This window comes from Panthera pardus, unplaced genomic scaffold (genome assembly GCF_024362965.1).
Source record: "Panthera pardus isolate Hobbes unplaced genomic scaffold, ASM2436296v1 HiC_scaffold_27, whole genome shotgun sequence".
NCBI classification, from domain to species: Eukaryota; Metazoa; Chordata; class Mammalia; order Carnivora; family Felidae; genus Panthera; species Panthera pardus.
This window is the reverse complement of record NW_026526843.1, coordinates 19,901,616-19,920,483: the sequence shown is the minus strand read 5'-3', so window position 1 is coordinate 19,920,483 and position 18,868 is coordinate 19,901,616. Positions and strand designations below refer to the sequence as shown.

At 36.8% G+C, this 18,868-nt stretch overlaps 1 protein-coding gene across 2 annotated transcripts in view; it reads left to right on the top strand.

The window, feature by feature from the left end:
- The window catches only part of GABRA3 (gamma-aminobutyric acid type A receptor subunit alpha3), a 323,443-nt gene that overhangs the window by 219,553 nt on the left and 85,022 nt on the right, over positions 1–18,868 (top strand). For both annotated transcript variants that reach the window (XM_053892022.1, XM_019438245.2), the window contains exon 4: positions 7,415–7,482. In XM_053892022.1, coding sequence (XP_053747997.1) covers positions 7,415–7,482 — 68 coding nt within the window. The remainder of the gene's footprint in view (positions 1–7,414; positions 7,483–18,868) is intronic.

Sequence of the window (18,868 nt, the reverse complement as noted above, 5' to 3'; positions counted from 1 at the left end):
ATAGTGGCTTTCACCAGTTTGCATTCCTACCAATAGTACACAATGGTTCCCCTTTCTTCACATCCTTGCCAACACTTGTTGTTTCTTGTGTTGTTGATTTTAGCCATCCTGTCATGAAGTAATAACTCATTATGGTTTTAAGTTGCATTTACCTGATGATGAGTGATGTTGAGTACTCTGTACAAGCACTGTTGGCCATCTGTGTGTCTTCTTTAGAGAATTGTCTCTTCGGGTCCTGTGACCATTTTAAATTGTATTATTTGTTTTTTGGGTGTTGAGTTGTGTAAGTTCTTTATATATTTTTTTGTATTTACACCTTATCAGATACAGCATTTACAAATATCTTATTTCATTCAGTAGGTTGCCTTTTTGTTTTGTTTCCTTCACTGTGCAAAAGTTTGTTTGTTTGTTTGTTTGTTTGTTTTGGTGTAGTCCCCATAGTTTAAGTTTTCTTTCTTTCTTTCTTTCTTTCTTTCTTTCTTTCTTTCTTTCTTTCTTTCAACATTTCTTTAAGGAAAAAAGTGTATGTGCCTCTCGTAGCCTCTTCTAATCTATTATGGTCTTGGAAAACATAATATATTTTACATTGGAATCATAAAAAAAAAAATCAAGTATTTTTTATGGGGTGCCTGGGTGGCTCAGTCGGTTAAGCATCCGATTTTGGCTTAGATCATGATTTCAGTTTGTGAGTTTGAGCCCTGCGTTGGGATCTTTGCTGACAGCTCAGAGCCTAGAGCTTGCTTCAGATTCTGTGTCTCCCTCTCTCTCTGCCCCTCCCCAGCTGTTGCTCTGTCTGTCTGTCTCTCTCTCTCAAAAGTAAATAATAAACATTAAAAAAAGTTTTAAAAAATTCAACTATTTTTTTTACAGATAATAAAACTAAGGTATAGTTCTAGGCAAAGTAATTAGGCAAGAAACAAAAATAAAAGATATCCAAATTAGAAAGGAAGAATTAAAACCATCATTATTTACATATGACATGAATTATTTACAAATGACATGATACTATATATAGGAAACCCTAAAGACTTCATCCACCAAAAAACTATTAACTAATAAATGAATTCAGTAAAGTTGCAGATGACAAAATCAATATACATAAATACATAAATCTGTTGTGTTTCTGTGCACTAATGACAAACTACCAGAAAAAGAAAATTAAGAAAAAAAATATCACTTACAATTGCATCAAAATAATCAGATACCTAGTAATACATTTAACCAAGGAAATGAATGACTTGTACACTAAAAACTATAAGACACTGATGAAAGATATTGAAGATGACACAAATAATTGGAAAGATATTCTGTGTCCATGGATTAGAAGAATGTCCATATTACCCAAAGCAACTACAGATTCAATGCAATCTCTATTAAAATACCAAAAGCATTTCTCACAGAACTATTAGAAAAAATCCTAAAATTTGTGTGGAATCACGAAAGACCCCAAACAGTCAAAGCAATCTTGAGAATGAACAAAGCTGGAGGTAGCATGCTTCCATATTTCCAACTAGACTACAAAGCTATAACAATCCAAACAGTATGATATTGGCATAAAAGCAGACATCTAGATTAATGCAATAGCATAGGAGAGCCTGGGAATAAACCCATACCTATATTGTCAATTAGTTTACAACAAAGGAACCAAAATATACATTGGAAAAAACTAGTCTCTTCAATCAGTGATGCTAGGAAAACTGGACAGCCACATGCAAAAGAATAAAATTTGACCACTGTCTTACACCATACACAAGAAGCAATTCAAAATGGATTAAAAACTTGAATGTAAGACCTTAAACCATAAAACTCCTAGAAGAAAACATAGATGGTAAGCTCCTTGACATTAGTTTTGGCATTGAATCTTTGGATCTGATGCTAAAAGCAAAGGCAACAAAAAGCAAAAATAGAGTAGTGGGACTACATCAAACTAAAAAGCTTCTGCAAAGCAAGGAAAATCAACAAAATGAAAAGACCACCCACTGAATGAGAGAACATAATTGCAAATTATATACGTGTAAGGGGTTAATATCCAAAGTATATAAAGAATTCAATTCTATAGCAAAAGAAACAAACAATTAAAAAATGGGCAAAGGATCTTAACAGACACTTTCTAAAGAAGACATACAAATGGCTAACAGGCACATGAAAAAAAATGTTCAATGATATTAATTACCAGGGAAATACAAATTAAAGTTACCATGAAATATCTCCTCACACCTGTTAGAATGCCTATTATTAAAAAGACAAAAATTCCTTATACACTGTTAGTAGAAATTAAAACTGGCACAGCCACTATGGAAAACATTATGAAAGTTCCTCAAAAAGTTAAAAATAGATCTACCATATTATCCAGCTATTCTACTTCTGGATATTTATCTGATGAAAATTTAAATACTAATTCAAAAAGATATATGCACCCCTATGTTCACTGCAGTATTATTTAGATATAGAAACAACCTAAGTGTTGATAAATGAATGGATAGAAAAGATGTAGCATGCATATATATATATATATATATATATATATATATATACATATACATACATACACATATATACACACACATAATGAAATACTACTCAGCCATAAAAAAGGACATTGGCCATTTGTGACAACGTGCATGGACCTTGAAGGTATTATGCTAAGTAAAATAAGTCAGAGAAAGACAAATACCATATTATTTCACTTATGTGTAGAATCGAAAATAAAACAAATGAATAAACAAAAAATACTCATAGGGAGAATAGATTAGTGATTATCAGAGGTCAAAGGAATTATAGAGTAGGAGAAGAGTGAAGGGGGTCAATTGTATGGTGATGGATGGTAACTAGACTTATTGTGATGATCACCTTGTAAGGTACACAAATATCAAATTACTATGTTGTATACCTGAAACTAATATAATGTTACATATCAATTTTATCTCAATTAAAAAATATATTTGCTGTACATTCCAGGTACCCCACACTAGATGGACTAGCATAAATATGGGGCTAGTCTTCAAACCTACCAAATGTTAAAAGTTATGAATCTTGCCCAAACAGCCTGCAAAAGAGGGTGTGAGTCAATTTCAAAGATTAGAGCTGACAGAGACTCTTGTAATTTCTGCTCCCCTAAATCACCTGTTTTTTATTTCCCTGGAGAGCTTATCTGTAATCAGTGCTAATGAGGGATGGGGTCACTGAGGAATTCCAGTATCTAGGTCCCCAAGGGTTGTCAAAGACAAATGGAAAGGCTATTAACATAAGAAGAGAACACTCCAGCTCTCAGATCTGTGAAACCCTGTCCCTAAGTCATGGTAGCCCACTCCCTAAGTTCATGTAGCTAGCTATCCATGATAGCTAGTCACATGGGAGCTCATTTCTACCAGTCCGGTGTCTCTCAAGATGACAAGTGTGTACAACAATAAGCGCTTGTTCTCCAAAATTCTCAGTTATCTGGAAACAAGAAAATAGAAAAGTTAGGGATTTTTTTCTTCTAGCAAAAGTTCCTGTCCTCAAAGCCTCACTATTCTTAGAAAGACTTTCATTAGAAAGGACTTTTGTACATTATGGCCTATAATTAGATAAGGGGGTAGAGTTGGCTTTTGTTCATAGCATTCATCTCATGAGCTTGTCTCTAAATGGAATTGTGACAAACTTCCACCATAAAACATTTCAGTGTCAGAAAAAAAAAAATCAGACCTAAGCCAGAGGAAAGTGAATGAAGTATAGGGAGGATGATTAAAACCATGTCAAAGGGAGGGGAGACATAGTTAAAGGAAGTCAGGATATTTAGTCTAGAAAGGAACAAGAAAAGCAAATTTAGGGGTACTGTGATCACGTTCTTTCAATTTCTGATCTCAAATTTCAATCTCAAAGGATTAAGAAGCAAATTTTGTTGGGTGAGTCCAAAGGGCAGTGCTAAAACCGATGTTTATTGTGTGCTAGGGTGGAGCAACTCGAGTTGAGGAACCTACTCTGGTTTCTGCTCAAAGGAGAAAATTCACAATTTCTTGTCAATCTATTTGAAGTCAAACTAGAAAATACAATTTGTTATGAACAACATATTCAATATAAAGACAGTGTTCACTTGCTGACTGGCTTCTATTTAGTCTTTCAGATCAAAACAAGCAGAAATGACATAAGAACTGGTTGATAAGTTCCCCACTAGTGGGAGTACCACTGAGGTCATGTATGTTAATGTAAAGACAGGAGCTTTCAAGCACTTCCAATATCACAGTAAATTTGCAAAAGGAAACAATTCTGTTCATGTTTGGTTTCAAAGGATAACATTGGAAGGAAATTGGATACCCAAAGCAAATAAAGAAAGCACCAAGGAGCATCTGAAAACAATTGTTAAATAAAGTGGGAGTGGGGAGGCCTTCTTATCTCTTCATTAATTCATGTCTCACATTTGTCTCTACCAGGAAGACTATGAAAAGGAGCTAGATTATGAATTGTAGCTCTTATCAGTTCTAGTCTAATTCACTCATCTTTTCATTAAGTTAAATGAAAGAAGAGCAAACTTCTAACCATTCTTTCACACAGAGAATCTGGAGTAGTGAGTGAACACTCCCTTCTATGTCTGGGACCCAGGACCTTAGACTTCTGGGCAACTTTTGTCTATTCTCTTTGTCTTTTTCCCATTTAATCCTTTCTTGCTTTTTCTTTCAATCTTCTTTGCATTATCTCTCTCTCTTCTTTCTTTCCTCCCCCCTTCTTTACACTTCCTCCCCTTTATTTTGTACCACTTCCCTTAATTCTCTTATCCTCCAGATTCTTTCCAAATGGGACAGATATAGAGGAAGAAGGGATTTGGCATCCTGTGTGCTAAACCAGACTTCCCAACTCCCTTTCCCTGCAGCAAAGCCAGGGAAATTTCTGAAGCTTGGGTGAGCCCTAATTCATTGGGAAAGCAGCATCTCGCCACTGTTTCCCTTTTAGCAATCAAGAGGTGCCTTTTAAGTGAAAGTGAATAATTAAAAGAGAGCAGGAGCACCACATTTGCATAAAATCTCCTACATTCCTCAGGCAGCTTATTTCTTGCTACCATTGGGCATCTTTAGTCAGACATTTTTTTGCTTGGATTTACAGTCATAGTTCCTACTTAAAACAAAAAGGAAATTTGGAATTTAGATTGTCCCATACCCTCATTGTACAAGAGAGCAGCTAAAATGAAAACAGTCTTGTTTAAAGCATTCAGCAAGTCAGAGGCAGAGATCCAGAACCCAAGACTCTTTGTTATAGCCCTTTCCCTTTCCACCTATAGTGACTCCACTGTCCCCTTGGTGGTCTCTTGCAATTTAACTTTACCACCAGTATCTTTCTCCTTTTTTTTTTCCTGTAGTCTGAGTAACCAGTTTTTAGTCTGCATAACTATCTTACCATTTTACAATTATATTGGTTTAGAAAGTTCTGTATCTAACTATGTCGTACCTGGATAGAATATTGGATTCAAATGTAATTGTGGTCTCTTCCATTAATTAGTTAAGTTTATTTTAGTACTTGAGGGTAGGACAATGATTCTCTAGCCAATAAACCTGGGAGTGTATCTGAAGGGACAAGTCTTCAGGAGGTGTGTTCTGGGTCCTGAAGTGTTGTCTCTTCTCCTTCAAGCATAGAAATGGCAATGAGGTAAGCCTGTGCTCCAAACTATTTAAAACACAGCTCTGGTTTCAAAAGCATGTTATTTCCTGGTTAAGCTTGGGAGTAAGGTGTGTGTTTGGTGAATTGACTATAGTGCTGATTATTATTAAATGATACTCATAGTTTCTTCTGAAAACATAATGTTTGTGGTTTTGCACAGTGACCTTGAATATACTCAGTTCATGAGTAGAGGAACAGTGTATTAAGCCGAAAAGATGGTTCTGAAAAGTAGCAAGTCAACAATATCTAAAGTACATCTGGGCCAGAACCCAGGACTGGATGAATATAGTGAATATGCTACAGATGAAGTAGGTAGATATGTTCCCTACCTGTCCATAAGATAAAAGAAATAGTGTCATAGATTGTAGTAGTCAGCCTCATTATATATTTATATATAAATATGTATATAAATATGTATATGTATATAAATATACATCAAGTCTTGTGTGGGCTTTATTGGTATTGGCTGGGCTACTGGTGTACTCTACTGGGGTTTGGTATACTGATCTAAACTGGGATTATTTGAATTTAATATAATGATGGGGTCTTTGCTAGGCTGGCATAGGCTTCCCTGTGTTCTATCTGAGGAATTCTGGAGTGTGTGGGCTAGTCTGGGCTGCAATGGGGTAAGCAGGGCTGACTGAAGCAGGAAAAGAGAAGCCTAGTAATGAAATAACTTCACTTCTCTGGGTGTCATTTTCCAACTTGGTAAATATGTGATGAGATTTATCCATACATACTAAAAATGTTCAGTGAGTACCATGTGAATAACAGGGTCCTTTTCAATGTACTAAGAATACAGAGATAAGAAAACAAAGACACTGCCATACAGGAGCTTTTGGGTAAGGTGGGGGAGGCACACAAGTAAACAGACAGTTACAGTAAAGAAAAATAAATGCAAAGACCATTTATCAGGTGATATCAGTCATTTTCAACTCTCAGTCATTTAACCCAACTAAAGTTCATTTCTCATTCATGCAAAGTCTGTTGTGGATCCAGGCAACTTTCCAGGGCAGTTGTCCTTCATGTGTTGGCTCATCACCAGGCTGTTTCAATCTTATGGTAGCTCTAGAATAACATGTTTCCATGGTCTCACACTGGACATTAATTGTTCCAGCCAGAGAGTGACACATATAACTTCCCCCCACAACCAAAATCCGTTACGTGGCCTCTCCCTACATTAAGAGGGCAGGGGAGTGGGAAGGTAATCATTCCATGTTTATGGAAGTATTAGAGTTGGATATTAGAACATTGGTAACCTACCACAGGTATGGGTAATCCCAATGTGAAAGTCTAGCACATAATAATGTCAGTGATCTCTCAGGGCTCTTAAACTTTGGGGATTCTGTTGTTCTTTTTTTAAAAAAAAATTAATATTTATTTTTGACAGAGAGACAGAGCATGAGTGGGGGAGGGGTGGAGAGAGAGGTAGACACAGAATCTGAAACAGGCTCCAGGCTCCAAGGTATCAGCACAGAGGCCGATGAGGGGCTCGAACTCATGGACTGTGAGATCATGACCTGAGCCGAAGTTGGATGCTCAACCAACTGGGCCACTCAGGCGCCCCGGGGATTCTGTTGTTGTTCTTAGTGATATCTAAAGGGATAAACTTTTACCTGTACCTAACATGTTCTCTGAAGAAATATTACAGGTTTTCTTATCACTGTCAAGTATACTTTCTCAGAAGTAGCAAGTTAGTTGTCATTTGCAGTACTGTGTTGGACTCTCTCTGAGATGAGGGAACTGACATTCATGACACTCTGCTTTCCCACTTTCTCTGGCCTAGATGCAGTAACTGAAGTGAAGACTGACATCTATGTAACCAGTTTTGGCCCTGTGTCGGACACTGACATGGTAAGTATAGTTCCTGCAAAGGTAAAAGTGAAAGATGATACAAAAGATCAAAGAAAAGAAATTAGGGTTTGTAGCTATGTTCTAAGGAGTAGTCTTGTCTTATGTATTTCCTATGCTCACCATCCTGCATTTGGTGAAACTCATCTTTTCCCCTGCTCTCCCCACCTATTCACATATAAAGCATATCCCCTCATCATGAATACCCTTCCTTTATTTCCATAACACATCTATCAAAATTCAGCTTGTCTCCCTAACCTCAATTAAATTTTCCTTGATGTCTCCCTTCACATTTTCTAGCACTACACACATATTAGCAGAGATAGGTCATGTGAGGAGAGCACTGCGGTGGGGACTCTCAGTCAAGCAGTCTGTAGTATCATCCAAGAAGTCTGCTCCTTGCAAACAGGCCCTATTCTCTGGGGACACGGACTGAACATGGTGATGCAAAATGTTTGGAGGAAGAGTCAAAACCACTTCTGAAAACTGATCCTTCTACAGATGTGAGCAGGGGAGAGCTTTAGAGCAGATTCAAGGAATAAGTCAGGGCATAGCAGAGCTACTAAAGGGAGACTCATGAGCTCTCTTCAAGGACTTCTTCCATTATCCCTTGCTGACAAAGCAAAGAATGTAGTTTGTGGAGAGTTGAGGCAGGAGACCCCATCAGGACCATCTGATCAATATCTACTAAGTGTCAGATATTTGATTGAATAATTATCATGTAAGGAAATAAATAAGCTATTATCTTCCCAGTATGCCTGGCAGTTATTAGATGCTCAATGAATTTTTGTTGAATGAGTGACTTTGTATGGCAAATAAAAATCTTAAAGTCAGAAAAAAATGTCCTAACAATATGAAATGCCCCCAAAATATAAAATGTCCAAAAATATGAAATGTCAATGTTTGCTACTTGGATTCTTTTCTATGTATCTTCCATGGGACTACTACTTAAGCAGGAGACAATCTTCTTTAGGCCTGTTGGGTAGATACAAACAGTTGTACAAGTACATGATAGAGTTTGCCTTGATAGACAGAATGATTGAGTAGATTTGAGTAGAGAAATAAAAATATACAGGTGTTGTTTTAGAATGATTTAGCAGTCTGTATAGCATTCTAGCAGTCTGTATAGGATGAACTATTAAGGGAAAAGACTGGAGGCTGAGGGTTGGTTTAGGTATATTGATTTTACCTGGCACTTCCTTCAATTAGGCAAGGTCTACAAGTCAGTTGGAGAAGCAGGCTCATTTTCAGCAGAGGGAGTTATGAGTTGGTTGTGAGGCAAGGCCTGAACTTTATCTTTCAAGTGTGGAAAAAAGAGGATACAGAGAAATGGCAGGCTCCTTTTGTACACCTTAAGGGCAAGTACCAAGTCTTCATGGCTTCCCTGGTACTTAATAGAGTACTTGACACATAGGTAGAGTTCAGTAAGGGGCATGTTTGATGTATAAGGAGTGGAGGAGATGGGTCTCTCAAAGGGGCATCAGGAAAACCTGTATGTCTAGATTGTTCCATCACAACCTATTGACTACTAATGCCCACAGCTTCAGATCCAAGCATGCATTAAAACTATTATCAGTTGGTCATTCAACAAGTACTCCTTAGAAGGCCAACTCTGCATTAAGGAGCTCTAGAGACCCCTATATTCAGAGAACTTATAGGCCATTGGAGGTAACTAGATTCACCAGGGTATGAGCTCTCTCTTTGTATTTCTGGGAACTAGTGATGGATTAGGATTTTTACAAGAAAATGACTGAAGCTACTCTTTGAACACATACACACTCTCACTCATGTGCCAGTATCCACAAATTCATTCAGACAAATGTACATGCACACAAGAAAATACATACAGAATAAAAATAGTCCAATCCTATCCCGAGTACTTCATGAACACATGTGTGTAAACAGATATCTAAATCCAGGGATACTACAGAAACACACATATGCAACAGTTACCCAAACCAGATACTCTCCCTGCTCCTACCGCACCCAAGCAGGCACACATGGGTATGCAGAGGCTGGAGACATTTTAAGCAATCCATATTTTCTATCTCTTGAAGTTTAATATTCCACTTGCTTCTTTGTTTTTCTCCCTCATGATTAAACAGAAGCAACAGAACAGCTTTCTTGATAGGGAAGGCAGCAGAATTAGATCAAATACATTTCAGGTTATTTTTAGCTACACTTCCATCTTGTTACAAGTCAGAATGGCTATGATCTGGCTGGGAAATACATTTATGGTGTTTTTAACAATTTGTTCTTCCTGTACTAATTAGTATACTGTGGCAATTGACCCTGGGTCAGGGATGACTTTGGATGAAGCATCACAGACTTGTCTGGCTTTAGTAACTAGCTGAAGCAATAACCCAGGCTCCCCTGAGACTACAGGCTGCTTGGGTAAGTAGATGAAAATTAGAGCTGGCTGGATTCTTGACTCACTTCCAGCCAAATGGAATTTTGGTCCAGAATACTTTCCTAAAGAAATAGAAACATATTTTTTGTTCCTAAAGAGGAAAAATTGTGGTGCCACTTTGAGTATTGAAACAGCATCACCCATAACCCTTTGCAGCTATTGTTCTCCTTGCTCAAGCACTGTTCCCCACAGACACAGATTCTGAGTTTTACAAAAAGCTCCATGAAAGGCCATATCTCTTTTGTTAATCTCAGTACCACCAATACCTAATCAATGTTTGACACTTGGTAGACTCTCAACCATTTGTTAAATGCAAGAATAAATGAGATGAAACAAATTAAATTTGAGGGGGAAATTATGACTGTTTTCCTCCACTTGACTGAGTTTGTCAAGGTAGAGAACATATCAGGTACATTTCTGTATCTCTAGCATCTAGCATAGAACCTGACACAGGTCTTTTGTAAGTGTTTATTGAGATGATATGAAACATTAGTAGCAAGCCCTGTAGACAAAGAGTAAAAGTAGCTTTCTTCGGGAGACACTATCCAGTAGCAAGACTAGTGAGTCAATAATTGATGACTCTAAGCTTTGGGCTGCTAATTTTGGTGGCTTCTCCATGTATGAACTTAAGGAGCTATGACAATAGGGAATCAGGCATAAATGAAAACAAACAGCAGTAGATGTTTCTAAGGGAAAACTCAGAGAAAGAAAATTTATTAAAGAGTACAGGATGTAAATTGAAAACTGATTACAGTGGGAATTTTACAGGCATCACAAATGAAAAGCTTTGTTAACCATTTGTAACAAATAAAGGTTGATGGTTAAAAAAATACATGCTGCTTCTCAGCAGTAATACCAATCCTATACCCGTGGTCTCCCGGGAGAGAAAGAGAAAAAGGGATACAATCCCAACTTGAATTAACTAAGGCAATGTGCCCCTTCATGACTTTCTACTTTAGAAGAGTTTATACCATTTTCTCAATTGGTGTATGGGAAGATGGTGTAGTGGCAATGAGGGGAAGGCTGCAAAAGATTTAGTGAAAATGCAGTTTAATTGCCACTTCTCTTTCAAATTGGGTATGTCCATTTCTTACCAGCGAGCAATGGTCTTGGAAAGTATAAATTTTCCCTGGTCTCCCAAGATCCTTTGAATTAGAATCCAAAAAGAGTTGGATACTGGCTTAAAAATGGAATGCTATGCATATGGCCAGTGATTGGAAAAGTAGAAAGGTCACTATTGATATTTTCTAAGAGAGTAGATCTTAGGTGTTCTCAGCACACACGCGCACGCACACACACACACACACACGTGACTATGTGAAGTGATGTGATAATTTGTGGTAATAACTTCACAATGTATACATGTATTAAACTATCACATTACACACTTTACAATCACATTGTACAACCTGAAGATGTACAATTTTTAGTTGACACTCATACCTCAATAAAGCTTGAAAAAAAAAAAGAAATATACCAGCTGAGAAAAACTTTGGATTCTCTCCTGGTCCAAATCACTTTCTGACAAAATTTCCACTCTAACTCCCATCCTAAGGCTCCAGGTTTGGACATGTCATAGGTTCAGGGTCTTGAATTATGTATTTAATAAATATCTATCTGAATGTGCTGATAAAGATAGTGAGAAAATAAGGAGGACAAAGAGTAATAATGTTAGTAGAGTCCGAATGAGAACAACTAGGAAACAAAATGCCAGTTTTAAGTATTGTCAACTTCACTCTCTTCCCAGGAATACTTTCATTATTTAGATACTTGCTAGGTAACAACTGCCACCTGCCACTTGTCAACAGAGAAACTTCCTAGGGTATACAGTGGACAACAAGGTAATGATGCAAGTAGTAATATAGTAAAAGAACTAATCATATAGCCTATTGAAAAAAATTAGAGGCTTGGGAAATAAGAATTCATAAAAGATATTATAATCATAAGTCTTGATAATATAAGGCATATATTTTGGTCTGACAGCTGCTTTTGAAAATCATGCAAAGTTACCGGAGTATCCAAAGACCACACAGTAAAAAAAAAAGGTTGTATTGATTAAAAAGAAAGTAGAGCAGGGACCTCTTTCCTGGTGGCAGTGGGCTTGAAATTACCTGTTTCCCCCAAAGCACTGAAAAAGTGGCTATGTTCACTTCAAGCCCTCACTTACTGGCGGTCTGAGGCACAGAATTAAGGGGAGACTCTGTCTGTTTTGAAAGCCTCTTGGGCTGTCCGTTTCCCCCTCTTCCATTGGATAACATATTCCCAGATGCAATATAGAAAGGAGTCCAAGTCCGTGGGGTTTTGCTTAGGAGTCCAAACCAATAATCTCCTGGGCTACTTTTATGTAAAATAGGCTAATCAGACTATCTCAAGACCTAAATGCAACTGAAAAGGGCAGGTGGATTATCATTCTTCAAAATTCAGAATGATAATAAGACAAAGAGCAAAGGGAAGTCCAGATGGCCAAAATAAGGGAGGAGTGGCCTGTGAGGCAGTGACAATACCTTCACTGTAATGCTGTTGTCAGCTACCTTGGGCTCAGACCCTGCTAAAGTTAAATCACCCTTGCAGGCCCTTTGTGGGAACCTGCTTTGATACACTGAACAGTGTTAGAGAGTTGAAGACATTCAGGGTCTAACACCAAAGCAAAAATTCTTCCCCAAGAGGTACATGTCATCTCTGCCAAGTGTAGTGCTTTTCTCAGGAGGCAGATTTGGGCTTATCATCTGGAATATTTTCTTTAAATGCCTCACAAAACGATGAAATTTATTTGTCAATTTGGAAGCCATCATTCTTGAAGAGTATGCAAAGGTTCAATTTACAAGGAAGGAATTGATTGCATTTCTAGAATGGTCAGGTCAAAATTGATTGCTTTTGGCCAAAGGTCATGGGATACTTATGGAGCAAATAATCACTATGTGATTTTCCCCAATAGTTCTGACTGAACAGAAAAAAATATATTAAAAATTGGAGACCCATCACCTAGCTTTTTAAAAATCTTAAACATTTTAGCATATTTTTTCTTTTTGTTTGTTTAGGTTTTTTTTTAATTTTATTTTTTATCTTTTAAAATTTACATCCAAATTAGCATATAGTGCAACAATGATTTTAGGAGTAGATTCACTAAGCATATTTTTTCTCATAATAAAAAATCTTTAGAGATACAGGTAAAGTTCCCTATGTACCTTATCCTGATCCCATTTCTCTCTCTCTCCCCCTCCTTAGAGATAATTACAATAATGAATTTTTTGGTCACTTCCAAACATACTCTAGACTTATACCTAGACTTATTATATAACATACAATAGCAAATATTACAATAAATAACATATAGTGGTTTTCATACTATAAGTATATTTCAAACTATAAAATGCAGCAGTTTGTATATTATTTTACAACTTATTTTTTCAAGCATGTATTGGATGGTTCCCAAGTCTTCTATTCTTTTTGATGCATTTAATTCTAATTCATTTATTGTAACTGTTAAAGACTTTACAATGTATGCATATTTTTATTCATACGTTTGTCCAATTATATTGCCACTGTGCATTTAGGCTCTTTCCAAATTTTTGCTATTAAAAACACCAATACAAAAAACATTCTTATGTGTGTCTTATTGAGAATATGTTTGAGTTTGTTTCTGTAGGGTATCAACTTATAGATAAAATTTTTTATTTGTAGGGATTTTACATTTTTAACTTTTTTCAGATAGGGCCACATTACTCTCTTGATGGGTTTTACCAATTTATAAGTCCACTGGTAGCATATGAAAGGTCCATTTCTCTGCACTTTTGCTAATACTTTCTGTTGTTACACATTTTTTGCCATTCTGTTAGGTATGAAATCATGTCTAATTGATATTATTTGCACTTTCCTGGTTATCTTTGAGGGTAAGCATCCTTTTTATCCAATATGGCCATTAAAAACAAGTTGCCTTTGCCACCACCTCTATTACCACCACAGCAAAAGTAGAACCTCCATGCTGATCCTATTTCTTCATGTTGATACTTCTGAATTGAAGTGTCCTGTGGGATGTGTGTGTGTGTCTGTGTGTGTGTGTGTGTGTGTGTGTGTGTGTGTGTGAGAGAGAGAGAGAGAGAGAGAGAGAGAGAGAGAGAGAGAGGTGTTTCTTAGATCACTAGTCTAACTCCAAGAAACACTGATAATTTATTTTGATTCCTAATTTAGGAAGACAGAACTCATAATATGAGAATTTCTGCAAGATTTTATAGAAAGGCCAAACAAATGATAGTGAACAGTAATCAATATGATGATAGATAGATATATAGATCTATTCTGCATTTTATTACTAGCTTTGTAAGGTATGTATGTGTGTGTTATAAATGTATTTCAAATCTTGCAACTTCTCTTTTGTCACCTATTAAGATGATTGCATGATTTTTCTCTTTAATCTCTTAATGCAGTTAATTCCATTGATAAGATTTTCTAAATATTAGGTCATCTTTACATTTCTTGAAAGAATTAAACTTGATAAAGATTTTTAAATACATCTATTGGTTTGTTTATTATTTTATTCATGATTCTTTGTATCTGTGTTCATAGGAGTTCCCAAATTAAACCACTTCTCCTTACCTTAACTGATAGTACTTTGGTTCAGGCCCCCATTGCCTCTAGCATACCCAGCTGCAAAAAGCCCCTAACTGATTCCCCTGCCTCTATTCTTGTCATACTATAATCTATTCTCTACAAGATGGTAGTGATGATATATAACACACACACACACACACACACACACACACACACACACACACACAATACTTTAATGGAGCCTCATGTATCCATCACCCAGTTCAAAAATTAACAGTTTTTGGCAAATCTTATTTCATCTGTATTCCTACCCCTCCCCACAACTGTTCCTCTATTTTGTCTCTTTTTCTTTATTAAACTTATCAGAAGTTTTCTATATTGTTATTTTCAAAGTAGCCTGTTTTGAGTTTTGTTCATCGTGTGTATTATTTCTTTTTTGTTTTCTGTTTTACTGATTTTTCCATTTGTCTGCATCATTTTTTTCTTTCATCCTTCCTTCCTTCTCTCCCTCTCATCCATCCATACTCCTTCTTTTTTTCTTATTAGAAGTTCATCAGATCCTCACCATCTATGGCCCAGACAGAGGAGCACACAGTGTGGGGACTGACACACACATCATGAGCAGTGAGAGGAAGTAGAGGCAGCAGGGTGACTCCAGGGAGTCCATGGATGGTTGGAGGTGCAAGGAGAGTGGGAAACAGGGGCAGAGACCAGAGATGCTCCTGCCACTACTGCACCCCCTGTCTTCCCCACAAATGTCAATTATCTTTTTCTTCACTTTACTTGGAGTACTCTGTGGTCCTTCTGGTTTCTTTAGGTAGATTAGTTTTGGCTTTTACTTTTTTTAAGGCTTTCTTTAAGGCTTCTTTACAGCTATGAATTTCCTTCCAAGTACCACTTGAGTGTACTACTACAAGATTTCTTATTTTATAAGTATTTTTTTATTGTTGTTTAGCCTTAAGTATTTTCTTCTTCTTTTTTTTTAGTCTTAAGTATTTTCCAGTATCCTTTATGTTTTTTTCTTTGCTTCTTGAAATTTTTATAGTGAGGTTTTCAATTTTCAAATGTAAAACTTTGTTATTAATTTCTAATTTATTGCCTCATATTGAAAAAAGATGGTATGGAGGTTATGAAATATTTCTGTGTCTTGAGATTTGCTTTATGACTTAGCATTTGATCACTTGTTTTTGGTAAAAAAAAATTATGTTTTACTAAGTGTTAGGTAGATAAAGGATATCTATCTATCTATCTATCTATATTAGCCCATCTTGTCAACTGGTTGTTTACATATTTTAATCACACAAATTTTTGGTCTGATTGTTCTTCCATTTTTTTAGAATCTAAGGTTTGTTACTTTCTCTTCATAATTCAATTTTTACCTTATGTATTTTGAGTCCACATTTCTTACACATAAAAATTTAGAGTTGTTATTTTTCCACTGAAGATACTTTATTTTTAATGTAATGAGATATTTTATCCCAAAGAAAAAATGTTTATCTTACAGTCCACTCTGTCTGTACTTTATAGTTTTACCACTTTATTTTGATAGGATTTGCCCATATATATTTCTATTACTTTACTGTTAACCTGTGTTTTTATGTTTATTTAGGTGTACCCTTGTGTGTGTGCATATATATATATATATATATATATATATATATATATATATTATGTGGCTATACTGTTTATTTAACCTTAGAGTATATTAAGTTTTTATGTTTATTTAGGTGTACCCTTGTGTGTGTGCATATATATATATATATATATATATATATATATATAGTATGTGGCTATACTGTTTATTTAACCTTAGAGTATATTAAGTTTCTACTATCTTATGTATTCTTTTTCCCATGTTTTTTCATGCTTTATTTTTTTCTTGTTTTCTATAGAATGAAGCATTTTCTATATTCCTAATTGTTTTTCGCTACTATTTTGTAAGTTTTACATTTTGTTTCTAGTACATTCTTTAGTGGTTACTTTAAATGTTTACATACATACGTGACCTAAAGTTTAATATCTTCACTCTCCTCCCAAATAATGCAATAATGCATTAACCAACATATTCCTACTCCCTCCTTCCATAGGTTTACTTTAGTTATTTATTTTACCTAGTTTTTATAGTCCTTATTATTATTTGTAGAGAGCCATTATTTGTTTACCCATAAGTTTATTAATACTTGTGCTCACTATTCCTTCTTTCATCTTGCTGCAGCTTAAAATTTTTTTTAACATTTATTCATTTTTTGAGAGTGAGAGGGACAGAGCACGAGCAGGGAATGGGCAGAGAGAGAGGGAGACACAGAATCAGAAGCAGGCTCCAGACTCCAAGCTATCAGCACAGAGCCTGATGTGGGGCTCGAACTCACAGGCGGCGAGATCATGACTTCACCTGAAGTTGGACACTTAACCGACTGAGCCACCCAAGCACCCCTTTCTTGCTGCTGGTTTAATTTTCAACTACATAAAAAAACTCATTTTAGTAGTTCTTTTCATGAGGATTCATTCAATCTTTTATTTGTAAAAAAATATTTATACTTTCGGAAGCTCTTTGGTAGAAAGGGGTGCAAGATGGTGGAGTAGGAGGACCCTAGGCTCACTCCTTCCCATGTTTACAACTAGATATCATTTGCATCCAAGCCAATAAACTAGAGAGTGATCCAAAGACTGGCAGAACAAACTCCACTAAATGTAGGCAAGAAGTGCATCAGAAAAATTAGATGGGGAGAACCAGTGTGGTAGGGAGATGTCTGTAGAAGGGAGGGAACTGTGATCATGGAGAGGGGAAAGCACCAGGGAGCCCACACAGGGAAAGTGAATCCCCATAATGTCTGGTCTTAAAAACCAGGGGAGTGAATTCCATGAGTTTATATAACAGTGGGACTTATAGCCTGGAGCCTTAAAAGTCAACTGACTCAGCACTGGGCAAGCAGGGAGGGCAAGTGAGAGCCAGGTCACTACCCTTAAAGAGACAACAGATAGAGGAAAGGCAACATAGATGTGACAGCTTGCACAATTGGAAGGAGATCTGTTCATACTGATTTTGGAGTATATTGTATATTGGGGGACCTCTCTGGGAACAAAGGAGCTGGCAGGCGCCTTATTCCTACCCTACTCTGCAGCATAAACTTAGAGCCACTTGTGAGAAGTGGCACTGCACAGACACTTGTGACTTAACCTAGAAGTGTGCCCTACCCACGAGTTCTCCAGAGGACTGGCCCACTTCAAGCCCACTAGCCTCTGACCTGGATTTAGCACAAATTTTGTTAGTACAACACATGCCCTGTGCAGCCACTGCCTCCCTGTGCTGCATCCCTGAAGCCACCATGCTTGGGGGTTCTTGCCTAGAGCTACTGGCTTAGTGCAAATTTTCTTAATGCCATGTGCACACCCTGCCCAGCTGCCATGTGCACAGATACCTTGTGTTCCTGGCCACCACTGATGCTGCATGCCACACCCCTGGATGTTTCTGTGCTTTGGGGGCTCAGTCTAGGACTAGTAGCTTAGTGTAAATTTTGCTAATACCACCACCCTACCTCCAAGCCCTCCTACGGTCATGTCTCCTCAAAGCCAGCCTGCCTTGGTCTCATGAACACAAGCAAGCAAAGCCCACAACAGGCAGAGAGTCAGTGAAGAAGTCTGGGTTGAAAGGGAAAGCTACTCAGACACAATAGCAGGATGCAAGCAACACACATAGGAGTTCTGGTGAACAGGGGACACTGCACTGCAGAGCACTACAGAACTTCTTCATAAAGCCACCACTTTCAAAAGCAGAGGATGTTGCTGATTTCTTAATACACAGAAACAGACACACAGAGGTAGACAAAATGAGGAGACAGAGGAAATTGTCCCAAATGAAAGAACACAACAAAATCACAGCAAGACATCTAAGAGAAAAACTAAAATAAATAATATGCTGGATAGAGAATTTAAAGCAATGATCATAAAGATACTCATTGGACTTGAGGAAAGAGTGGAGGATATCAGTGAGACAATTCACAAAGATAAAAAATAAAATATCAGAGATGAAGAACTCTAGACATGCAATTAAAAATACAATAGATGGAATACACAGTAGGCTACAGGAAGCAGAGGATCGTATCAGTGACCTGGAGGATAGAGTAATGTAAATCATCAAGCTGAACAGATAAGAGACAAATACTGCGTAATGAGAATAGACTTAAGGAACTCAGTGACTCCATCAACCATAACAACACTCACATTTTAGGGATCCCAGAAGATATAGAAAAGAGGGCAGGAAATGTATTCGAAGAAATAATAGCTGAAAACTTCCCAAATCTGGAGAGGGAAATAGAGATCCAGATTCAGGATGCAAAGAGATCCCCCAACAAATTCAACTCAAGGAAGTCCATACCAAGACACACAGCAATAAAATGACAAAAAAAAAAAAGTGATAAAGAATTTTAAAAG